At 41.1% G+C, this 12,461-nt stretch overlaps 1 protein-coding gene across 4 annotated transcripts in view; it reads left to right on the forward strand.

The window, feature by feature from the left end:
* The window catches only part of TMEM38B (transmembrane protein 38B), a 53,631-nt gene that overhangs the window by 8,344 nt on the left and 32,826 nt on the right, over positions 1-12,461 (forward strand). For 3 of the 4 annotated variants that reach the window (XR_009490281.1, XM_059873478.1, XM_059873477.1), the window contains exons 4-5: positions 473-560; positions 2,559-2,676. Coding sequence is in view for 3 of the 4 variants with exons in the window: in XM_059873478.1 (XP_059729461.1) it covers positions 473-560; positions 2,559-2,676 (206 nt within the window). In the remaining variant the exon portion in view is untranslated. Of the gene's footprint in view, positions 1-472; positions 561-2,558; positions 2,677-4,554; positions 8,776-12,461 lie in introns of those variants that run through there. The other variant, XM_059873476.1, reaches the window with a different exon arrangement.

Consider the following 12,461-nt stretch of genomic DNA (forward strand, 5'->3'; position numbering starts at 1 on the left):
CCTTGCATGAGGCTGGAGAACTAGGTATTTTAGGTCTTTAGGTTGTAACCATTACTTGGTTTTAAACATGGGGATAACTCTTGTTGCCTGCCTGCCATTTGGAATTCTGGAAGCCTCCTTCCTGACAGCTATCTTTTCAGTCACACCAGGGTCACTTCAGAAAGTAGTTGTGCAGCTCTTGTTTCTGCTTGATTCTGTGCTGCTGTGGAAAGCAACACGTGTGAATGTGGTGATTGCATCAGTTCAGATGCTGTCGCTTACAGGCAGACCTGAGCTTCTTGCTGAGTGTCTCAGCTTCTGAGGTCTTGTGGCTGTTATTTGAGTCTTGTTTGTGTGAGAGGCTGGATTAAGTCTTTTTAAGTCTGGGCTTTGGTGCCACATTTAGCACCTGGTGTCATGAGTTTTTCTGGGAGCGATGGCATGTTAATGGTAGCAGTCAGTGGAAACTTGCTATAAATCTCTGCAATTTCAGGTGCTGGTGGTGGCTTAATTTCCAACTTTGAGCAGCTGGTGAGAGGAGTGTGGAAACCTGAAACCAATGAGCTCCTGCAGATGTCCTAGTAAGTTTTTTTTTTTAACTGCAACAAGTTAGCTGTTGTTTTGCTGGTTCTTTGTGTGGATACTTACTTTCAGTGGTTGAAGCCCAAAAAAAGCCAAAAACCAACAAACCATTAGGACATATTTGTACTCTGTTTTGGTGTGTGTCCTTTGAAAGACAGGACAATGAACTTTGGGACTTTTAGAAGATGTTTTAATCATTTTATGCTCACAGCCCAAGAGCTGCAAATGGGAAGAGAAGTCAACAAAACTTGTCAAAAAGTAGTAAGGACCTGGTGGGGAGTTGCTAGAAAGCAGTATTGGCTCAGTTTGTCTTACAGGGACATGGTCTTCTGTCCAAGATGAAAGCACAGGGGTACTAGAAATACACAAGTGAATTTTGATGTATGTTCTGAGCATCACTAAGATGGCTTCCTTTGAACACTGTCACTCTTACTTTTGCTGCCAGTGCTATTTTCCTCCAAAGACATCAATTATTTGAGAAGGTACAAATTGGTTATTCAGTATAGCAGAAATGACCTGCAAGATGGGAAAAGTTACTTCTCTTGCAGAAGCAAAGAATGAGGAATATTACATGCCTCCTGGTTTTCTCCGTAAAATGAGAATTGAAACAGGCTGGAAAGCCACAAGCTATTATTGTAAGTCAAGATAAGGTCACTGTGATAATTTCCTAAAATTCTTTTGATCTTTCCCAGGTTACAGTCAGGTCTTTAAAAATAATAATTTTATTTTTTTAAAAAGCTATCTTGCTTTTCAGCAGCCACTCCTAGACACAGAATAACAGGAGAGACATTTGTAGCCTTCTCTTTGGCAATATTTCAACTTTTTGTGGATTGTGTTAGTTGTTGGCTTTTTCTGAAATTCTAAGTATTTAGAATTTCTCTCTCTTGTCAGTGCCTAAATCGCAGTCTTGAAAGTAAACTTCCAGAAGAAAAGAGGACTGTCATAAATAGCACTGAAGACACAAATAAAATTGTCTTTTCAGGTGCAACACCAGAACAATGCTTACTGATTGGCATCACTTGCATATATTCTCCTTCTCCACTGTGGGCATGGCTCAAAATAACTCAAAAAATATTTTAAAAGTTTTGTTTATCTATAAGTCTTAAGAGCATTAGATTGAACTAAGTTACAAACATCAAAAAACTTGCAAATGGATGAGATGCCTGTGTACACAGTGTTGCTTTTTGGGCTTTTGAGCAGGAATTTGATGTAGGTTTTTGGTTCCTGAAAAGACAGTGAAGAACAGATCCACAATAGATGCTCTGTGATAACAGGAACATCACCTGTACGTGTCACATGCAGATTAAGAAATGCACAGAATTCTGGAGAACTGACCTAAGATCTTTTGCTTTCTGGCTGTATACCTAGGAAGGGATTTAGTACTGCGACAAAGATTGCTGTAAACTGGAAGCAGAGTGGAAATCTTTGCATGTCTCAGGCCAGCACAGCTGTGTTAGCATAACCTAGCCATACAGGCCTGGCTCCAATCAGGTTTAAGCTTATACAGCCCCAGAGCTGCTGGAGTGTTACACTGGACCAAGACTTGGACTATGTTACTCTTCAACACCTTAAGCAGCTCCTTGGAATAACTAACTCCTGGAGTATAGTACAGGAACCTGTTTTTATGTCTAGTCCAAGTGGTGTGAGCTCTGTAATTTAACTCTTCAATAAGATATGTTGGGAGAGGAAGAAGAGAATCAAACTGACGTATAAAGTCTGAATAGGATCATTGATTTGAGGAGTATTTGTCAAGTAGGAGTTTGCTGGGTGTCTGAAGTAGTGCTGGGCTTGATTTATGGACAGAGAGCATAGTAATATTATATAAAGCGAAAACCTTAGTTATAGCTGGATTTTGGATCTTACCACTGTCACCACAAGTTTTCATTAGTTCTATTCAGAAATAATTATTTTGTACACTTAAGAACATGTATTGCTTTCCAGGCAGCTTCCACTGTAGAGCAGAGAAGAGAAATTAACATTCTTTGTTTGATTTCTAGCCCTGTGAAGGTAACTTTGATAGGAGCAGTTCTTTTCACCCTGCAACGCAGACAGTACTTGCCAATAGCAAAACACAACCTTGTGTTTTTATACACCATCTTTCTTGTTGTCTTCAAGGTAAGAATTTGAAAGTGATTAGTGACCAAATAATAGAAAATATTTTATTTAATTGTTAAAATGCATGCTGCTTGATGGGAAGGCCAGCTCCTGCTGAAGATATGTGTTTAGAGTTCTGTGCATGAGCAGAATGGAAGACCTGTTCTGTTACTGATTCTGTTCAATGTATGCAGGGGATGGGGAGGAAAAGAAAAAAATTAGGAATTTTGGCACTCAGTATTTCATACTCCAGGCTTGTATGTCTGTAATCTTAAAAAAAAAAACCAGCTTATTCTTGTAGAAAGAAACTCTCCTGTTCTCTGTCTTTTGTGTGTACCTATGCAGTCACCAGTGGGTCTGTAAAACAAACCAGCTGGATTCTCATTTGATTTAAAATGTTCACACAATAAGTATTTGGGTGGGAAGGGAAGGCATACCAAAACTACTTTGAAGTGGCTCTAACTATTTTGTAATAAAATAGACCCTACTTCTCTATTGAAGTCTTCAGTCCCTCCAGTCTTTTTCATTTCCAGGATGATGCCTTTCTTCTGGGTTACTAGTTTATAAGAAAACATAATCTCTGTTAGCAGAAATTTTTAGAGCTCCAGAGCTGGTGTTGAACAGACTAGAGAATGTGTGGAAGTGTGGTTGCCAGTCTCCTTTCTGGGAAGAATCTGACAAGTTTAATTCTGCAGAAGTTAACTTTAGGGAGCCAAGGCTTGAAGCTTATGTCCTTGATTTTCCATCTGAAATTATAAAGACATTGTTAAACTGTGGATGCTGGGAATGAAGAAGGAAAGGAAAGTTATTTTGGAAGTGAGAAATTGCAGGCGTCCACAGGAGCTGGCTATCCGGTTGGGCTGGAGTAACTAAATCCTTGGAGTGATGGGTTGTACTGACAGTCAGGAACTCGCATCCACTTAACAAATAAACTAATAAAGCAACCGTGTATCTGCTATAGCCTTTAATAATGTCTCCTAGAAACTTACCATGTCTCTGAAAGCTGTAGAAACTGTTGCAATATAAACTTGTCCAGTATCCGGATCTGAAAAACAGGTTTTTCAGTCCTGATTCCAAATTATGTGTCCTAAGGAGTGCCCACCTAAATCTCTGAATTTTATGGAATGAATATGGCTGTCTGGAATTCTAATAAAAGTCTGGTTATGGACCTATACATTCAAAATGGAATTACACATTCCATTCTTCCAATTTAAGTGGAAGGAAGGCACTCTGTTTAGTTTTTCAGTTTGAACAAGGCACAAAACTTACACATAAAAGTTGGTCTTCACCTTAAATGTATGGCATTAAATGCAATTTACTCTCAGGATGATGAATCTTACAGGGAGTATTTTTGTGCACATTGTTTGTGTATAGCTCATAGAAGCATAGAGTCGTACAGTGTTAAGGGCTGGAAGGGACCTCAAAGATCATCCAGTTCCATCTCCCTACCATGGGCAGAGACATCTTCTACAAGGCCGGGCTTGTCAAGGCTTTATCCAACCTGGTGTTGAACATCACCAGGGTTGGGGTATCAGCAACATCTCAGGGCAACCTGTACCTCACCACTCTCACTGTAAAGAATTTCTTCCTAGAATCCAGTTTAAATTTCCTCTCTTTCAATCTGTACTCATTCCCCCTTGTCCTATTGCTGCAGTTCCCAAGGAAGAATCCCTCTCTGACCTCCCTGTAGATCCCCTTCATTGCTGTGTGAAGAGTGTTGGTCAGAAAGAAAAGCATTCTTTGCCCAATTTCAGCTAAAATGAAAAGACTTCTGTTGGTGATTGCACACCCTCATCCTTGTGTAGAAAGATAAAAATGCCATACACCCTTCAGCTTTGAACTTGTTTACCTGTGAAGCCATCACAACTTTTATTGTAACTTGATCCTTGTTCTTCATAGGTAAAAATGATGTTGACAGGATGTGCAACTTCTCCACTTGCTCCCATTGAGGCTGCAGTGGGCCAAATGTTTTTTGGCTCACGAAAGACACCTTCCAAAGTGAAGGGTGAAAGTGCCACATCTTCCAACGGCTCTTCAGTCTGTGACCAGCCTTCTGAGCAGCACCATGAGGGTGCTAAGAAAAAACAAGCAAAGAAAACAGACTAAGTGACTTGAAATCCTTGTGATGGTCATGAAGATGTGTGTCTTCCAGATTAGGCTGGCTGATAAGTTTCTGTAAGGAAAGGAGAACAGGGCTGTGTTGTGGTTTGCCTTTTTGGGATGTGTTGTGTAAGCTATGTATAAATGCACATGTTGGATTTGTGAGTTAAAACTATGAACTTTTATAGTGGGTAAAAGTTTACTAATTTTTGTTCTTATGACAACTTCAAATGCTTATATGTTAAAAAGGTAGTTTCAAAAATGTGATAATCTTTTTTTTTTTTCTACTGTATCACTTGTTTCACGTCTTCCTATCCCCCAATTCTTATGTGTCATTTTGATAACACTGATTTGTACTGTCAGGTGTTCACTGTAGCACGTTCCAAATAAGTCATTAAGTGAGGCTTAATCACATTACACTGTGTAAAATCATAAATATGTACCGATTTAATGCCTTTAACTAGAAAAGTAACTGAACTATTGTTGTAATTCACATTGCATTGGTCTAGATTTTCTTCATTTCTTAAAGTAAATATTTTAAAATAATATTTTTAAATGTTTTAAAACAAGAGTATATTATCTCATTATAAATATTATCTGGCACTTTAAAAAAATCTTAGTTAGCAAGTAGAAACACATCAATATTTTTGTTGTTGGCTTACTTGGACTCTTATTTGCAAGCATTTGAGATGTAGGTGTTTTATGCCACATTAGTGTTTTACAAGTAGTTTGTAGTTATCTTCTAGTTCATTTGGGTCTAGACATTCTTTGCCTGCATTTTTTTCTAAGCATATGCACTTATTTCTTTTCAAAGACAAACTTATTAGGAAGAATACTGGGCAGTACATCTACCTTGTTTAGTCAGCACCCTGAGCTGCAGCACAGGGATGGGAGCAGAATGTTACCCCCATAATCCATGAGGGAGTGGTCAGCGAGCTGCTAGAATACCTGGACACTCCCAAGTGGTGGGATGGGATCCACCCAGGGATGCTGAGGGAGCTGACAGAGAGCTTGCTGGGTCACTTCTAATCATTTACCAGCACTCTGGGCAAACTGGGGATGTCGCAGTTTACTGGAGGTTGGCAAATGTGACACACATCTACAGGAATGGTCAGAAGGAGGATCCAGGGAATTAGAAGCCTGTCACGTGCCCTGAGTGCCAGGGAGGCCATGGAGCAGATCACCTTGAGTGCCGTCAGGAGCAGGACAGGACAACCAGGGCATCAGGCCCAGCCAGCCAGGGTTTAGGAGAGGCAGGTCCTGCCTGATCTCCTCCTGTGCCAAGGTGAGCTGCTCAGGGCTGAGGGAAAGGCTGTGGATGTGTCTGCCTGGACTTTACAGAGCCTTTGACACCTTCTCCCACAGCATCTCCTGGAGAAACTGGCTGCTCATGGACAGGGCCCTGTGCCCTGGGGGAAGAATGGGCTGAGGGCAGGGCCGGGAGCGCTGGGACATGGAGGGACGCCCGGCTGGGCTGGCACCAGGGGCCAGGTGGGATCAGAGCTGGGGCAGGGCCTGTTTGACATCCTCACCAAAGCTCTGCATAGGGGCATCGAGGGCCCCCTCAGCCAGTTCCTGATAGCACCGGGCTGGGTGGGATGTGGATCTGCTGGAGGGCAGAAGGGCTCTGCAGAGGGGTCTGGCCAGGCTGGATCCATGGGATGAGGGACAGCCAGGGGAAGTGCTGGGTCCTGCCCTTGGGTCACAACAACCCCATGGAGCTCCAGGATGGAGGAAAGGGGCTGGAAAGGGCCCTGGGCAAGCTGTGGCAGCTGTGGGGTGGCAGCAGGAGCGGGGCAGGGCCCGGCCCTGTGCTGGCCCTGCTGAGGCCACACCTCAGATCCTGGGGGCTGCTCTGGGCCTCCCATGGTAAGAAAGACTGAGGGGCTGGAGCATGTCTGGGGAAGGGAACGGAGCTGGGAAGGGAATGGAGCCCCAGGAGAGGCTGAGGGAGCTGGGAAGGGGCTCAGCCTGGAGAAAAGGAGGCTCATGGGGGGACCTTGTGGCTCTGCACAGCTCCTGCCAGGAGGGGACAGCAAGGGCGTCGGGCTCTGCTCCAGGGAACAGGGACAGGAGCAGAGGGAATGGCCTCAGGCTGTGGCCAGGGGGGGTTAATTTAGATATTAGGAAGAATTTTTTCACAGAAATGGTGAAAAGCATTGGAACAGGCTGTCGAGGGAGGTGGTGGAGTAAACATCCATGGAGGGATTTAAAAGGGCGTATAGACATTGCAAATGGGGATATGGTTTAGTGTTGGCCTTAACCATGCTGAGTTAATGCTTGACTTGATCTTAAAGGTCTGTTCCAACCTAAACCACTCTTTAATGTCAGAAGCACTGAAAGCTTTTATTAGCATTTGCTGAAGTCTTGCTGCTTTCTGCTTGTTGCATCTTTTTTTTTACTCAAGATGTGAAGCAGTTCTAAGTGGCATACACTTCATAACTGAGAACTTTGGCATTTTAGAGGTGTTACAATACATAAGAATAGAATCTTTCCAGAGGGGATCTTTTCATTGATGTGCCAATTTTTAGAATAAACCATTTTTACAAAATTAGACTATTTTCTTCAGAGAGTACTGCTTTGAAGAGCATTGTTCAGCAAAGAGGGGTTAGGTTAATCTTTGTGCAGAATGCCAAAGAGAATGTGGAGGGAGATCTGATTTGAAAAGACAAAGTTCTAGTTCCAGGTACATCTCTAAATTTAGAAAAGCTGTCACCAATGCTGTGCTTAGAGAAAAGAAAAATAAAAGAACCAAAGAAATTTCTTGTGCCTGAGTAGTCACATTTCCATGGTGATGACCAAAAGCATTGAACTCAGTTTGAAATCCAACTTCATTGCAAATGTGCTGTACCTTGAAAGCTAAAATTACTATTTTCTTTAACACTTACGAAGAATTAAAACAAAATACCCCAAACTTTGGACAAACTGGCAATTGTATTCCTTACATATTACACTGAAACTTAGTGCTCAGTTACAAATGCTTGTAGTATTCACTTGGTGTCTCATTTTTTTGTAGCTTGATATCACAGATTAACTTGAAGCTGCCAATCGACTAGTTAATAATCAGCTAGTTATAAAGCAACACCAGCACATGCTGCCTGTTCATGGTTTTTTAAAGTTTTAGATGTTTTTCTGAATAATTGTGTGTTCTAGATCACATGAACCATGCAGAATGGGATTGTGCATGGAACCATGTTACACATGTGTGAAATTCTGCCTGAAAAGTGGCTATTCTCAGCCCAAGTCAATGTGAAAATATTCTTAGTCTTTCACATGTTTACAATTAGAGGGAAAAATGTATTGTTTTGTATTTGTTTTGAGAGTTAAAGACAATACTAAAATTTTTAAAAATTTTTTTTTGTCTGAACACCTTAAAAATAATACACAATACAAAAAATGTATATTGTGAGACAGAACACATGTTATGCTGACAGAAATCCTGGTTTAAGCACCATGAAAACAAAACTTTGTGTTTAAATGTATGTGTTTCTGAAGGATGGGTGTTCAAAAAAGCTACATGCAAATATTCTGAGAACTACATTTTATGACACAGGAAAAGATAACCAGTTGCTCAGGGTTTAACCTGAATTCTGTTGGAGATATTAATACAGTGTGTCCAGGATGTCTTAAATAAACAATTCCCAGCTTTCGTGGTGATAGTTTTCTATCTCTGGTAAACTTCTCTGTGTGAGAATTTTGTTAACGATTTCTTATAACTCTTCGGTAAAGCTTGTCAGATTCAGCACAGCTGCACACATGAACTTCTTGGCTGTATCTGATTTTATCATTAACCTGGTAAAATTAGAAGAAGCTGCCTTGTGCCTGTATAAAAAAAAGTAATTCAGAAATTGCTTTATCAGCTCAGTTATTGGGCTAGAAGGGCATATTCCTGGTTAAACCAATAGCTGTTCTGAGTAATTTCTACTAAATACACCCAGCTTCTGTAAAAAGGAATACCTTAAAATTTGCTTCTGGAACAGGAGTTTCTTTAGACAATAAATGCTATTTGATTTCCTCTTCTGTTTTTTCTCCATTTCATTTTATTGCAAAAAAAAAGTGGAGATGGGAGGATGTCACACAAGCAGTACCATCATCTGAAATGTGATTCTTCCGTGTATTGTTAGGCAAGACACAGTTGTTCAAGAATTCCAAACATCTGTCTTCGGTAGGAGTCTGAATCTGCTCAGCATAAAGGGAATGCAGAAATCTAACATCTTCCAACAGTCTAGACAGTGAATGCAAGATTTACTTGGAGTGAATACTCTTAATTTATAAGGTGAATCCTCATTTCTAAGGTCTATGTGAAGTCTTAAATGAGTAGCAACAGAAAAACACCATTTGATGCCAAGATGAGAATCAAAAATGTGTTGTAAATAGTAATTTGCATTTGTCCTGATAAAACTGCTCTGTTAAGCAATCAAAAGCCTTTTGTGAAATGTGTGAAGTTGTTCAGCAAGGAATAGATAGTAACATGAAGTCTGACAGAGAAATACATTAATATTCTCAGGCAAGATCACTGATCTGCCAGTGGGCTTTATCTACAGTCAGGAAGTAGAATGTGGTGAGCAAAATGGCATCCCAAGTAAAAACTACTGCAATCCAGTGTGATAAATAGTTTATGCACAGCAACCTGCACCTGGGTTGCACAACCCCTAACCCCTGTCGTTGATAATTGCTGGTGGGTGAAAGGCTGGACATGACCCAGCTGTGTTCTCTGACAGCCCAGGAAGCCAAACCTGTCCTGAGCTCATCCCACAATATGGACAGCAAGGGAAGAGGGATTCTGCCCCTCTGCCCTGCTCAGGTGAGACTCCACCTGCACCTGTGGGGTACCCAGTGCAGGAAAGACATGGACCTGTTGGAATGAGTCACAAAAGTGATTAATGGGCTGGAACACCTCTCCCATGGAGACAGGCTGAGAGAACTGGGAGCAGAGGCTCCTGGGAGACCTCACAGCAGCCTTCCAGCACCTAAAGGGGGCTTAAAAGAAATGTGGGAACAGACATTTTAGCAGGGCTGTAATGATGGAACAAGGGGTAATGGTTTTAAGCTGAAGAAATCAGATGATATTAGAAAAAAATTATGAGGAGCGAGGTGAAACACTGAAGTGGGATGTCCAGAGAGGTGGCAGATGCCCCATCCCTGGAATCTTCAGAATCAGGTTGGACGAGGTGCTGATCTAGCCAAAAATGTCCCTGCTTGTTGCATGTGAGTTGGACTAGATGGCCTTTAGAAGTCCCTTCCAAACCAAACTAATCTGTGATTCTTTTATTCTATGAAAAAAATATTACTTCAGTGTTGAAACATGTTGTCAGAGAGGTTGAGGCAGCTCTTACTGACCTTGGAAGCTGATACTGCCAGTGTCATGTAGTTCTTATGAAAGAAACTATAGGGCAAAAAAGGAAGAAACATGCATCTGAAAGAAAGAAACTGTGTTGTCTTTGGCTCAAATTTTAACAAGCACTCTGGCACTTTTTCCTGAAATAAATTAGATAAAATTTTTTTTAGTAGTAGTCATTTCAATCAGAGTCACCTTCAGGTTGGTCAAATTTTCTCCTCCCCCTTAAAAGAAGACTGTTATCAGACAGTTGAATGTCAAGGCTAGATTAGATGGTTTTGGTTTTTAAGTTGGACTTTTTCATGGCCAAATTTGGAATAAAACTACTGGAAGATACTTTGATCTAAAGTTTTTTGGCACACATTCTGTTCTCTGAAAATAATACCCATTTATGGTCCTGGGGTGTTTAGGAATTATGTGGAAGTATTTTTGAGTGTCTTTCAGTGGAATTTCAGAATACCTTTAAGGCACTTAACAAGTGGATTACTCTGAGCAATATGAAAATACAAACTTATGTGGTTTTATTGTCGTAGCAGAATGTCAGAAAAATCCAAGGTGAAGAAATCAATTTTACATTGAAGAGGGTGCAGTTTCATGGTAACTGCTTCATCACATGAGCAACTTCTGCAGTTCAGATGTTGTTTGTGTGAAAACATTGCTCTTTTTACTTACCTGCCCCCCATCGTGCACCAAAGCCTGGTTGTAACTCTCCCAGAGTGAGCTGTTTTCCTGCAAAGGAGGCAGTTGTTCTCTGGTGTTTGCTTTCTAGCTCCTGGAGGCCTTAAGAAGCAGAGCAGGAGAGAGAGAGACTGAGTGCTTTACTTGAAATTTTCAAGCTGGGGGCGAGGCCCATCTCTCTGGGCAGCTGGGGTGTGTCTTTGGCTGCAGTCCAATTACGCAAAGTATTTTTAGTTGCCTTTAGTTCAGTATAGCAAGTGAATGTTAAGGAAAACCCTCCTGTCTGATCATTCAGATGCTTCTCTGGGAGTCACACTCATTCTGCCTGAGGCTATTAACTGCTGGGACTGAAGCCATGTTGAAATCTAGAATTAAATAACTAATGGTCCAATAATTTGGGTACCTTCTCCTGCAAGAAGTACACATGTACTTTTTATTTATTCTGGACATTATGGATTAAAAAGCTCAGGATCATGTTGGATTCTTCTGAATCCATCTCTCCAAGTATAATCCAGGTGTCCTGTAGCTGGCTAGTGTTTAGAACTGCCTTGCCAAAAGAATAGTTCCTTAGAAATCAAATGTGTTGATGATTTTTTTTTCCCTTCCCTTATCTTCATTTAAGTCTCCTGCTTGTATCAGACTGAAGTTTTCCTGAGTAAGTTTGGCAGGAATTGGATCATAACTGAGTTTGCAAGAAGCTGGAACACAAAGGCTGCTAAAAAACCAAATTTTCAAGGCTCATGTCTATTAAGTAGGAAGATACAGATGCCAAATGCTAGTTTACCAAAATCCCATTAAAAATTAGTGCTAATACTTTGGGAAAGCAGTGAATTTTCAGGAAACAAACTCAGGCATTGCTATTGAGAATATCCACTGTAGACAGACACAGGAACCAAGTTTCCAAGTTGTGCATTGCTGTGATGGTGTTCTTGTCCTCAAATGCACACAGAATGGAGCACAAGGTTAGTGAGCTTCAGACCAAGCTTAAGCAAAACCACAAGGAGTCAGGACAAAGTGAAGTAACTCCTGGGAATACTCTGCAACATCTTATTACATGGTGTAGCAAGAGGAGGGAACCCAGACTGTTGTCAGAAATTAACTAGAAGTATGGTTCTAATACTGGTACAGCCTTATTATTGCTGACCCAAGAGGTGACATGCTGCATTCCTGAGTCTGTACCTGGTCTGTATGGATGTCTATGAAATCAGAGCATCAATGCTGCAAGGAAAAGCAATGATTAAGAAGGTCAAGCTGAGTAAGACCCCTGGGGATACATTTGCAGCATGACCTACAAGAATGTGACCAGGCATTTCAAGTTACTAATGAGAATGTGCTTGTGATACCTTTAAACAGTGCTGATTTTGAATTTTTTTTTACCCAGGTTAAAACGATGTGAAGAAGAGTGGGGTCTGAGCACTTCATTTATGCCAGAAAAAGGAAAAGAAAAAAAAAAAAAAAAGACTGCATTGAAAAGGATATTCCTGGTAAAATGCATTCTGCCTTCTAGGCATGCAGTAAAGTAGTCACGTCAGGCAACACAGAATTCAGAATTTAACTACCCCTAGTGTGGGCTTCTTACTGCTCATCCAGGGGCATCAGATCAGTGAGCCTACTAGATCTTCTTTGTTCTGAAAGGAAAGAACAAGAAAACTGATAAAAGTTATGGGTTGGCTTTGGCACAGAGAGTGAC

Source organism: Haemorhous mexicanus, chromosome Z (assembly GCF_027477595.1).
Source record: "Haemorhous mexicanus isolate bHaeMex1 chromosome Z, bHaeMex1.pri, whole genome shotgun sequence".
NCBI classification, from domain to species: Eukaryota; Metazoa; Chordata; class Aves; order Passeriformes; family Fringillidae; genus Haemorhous; species Haemorhous mexicanus.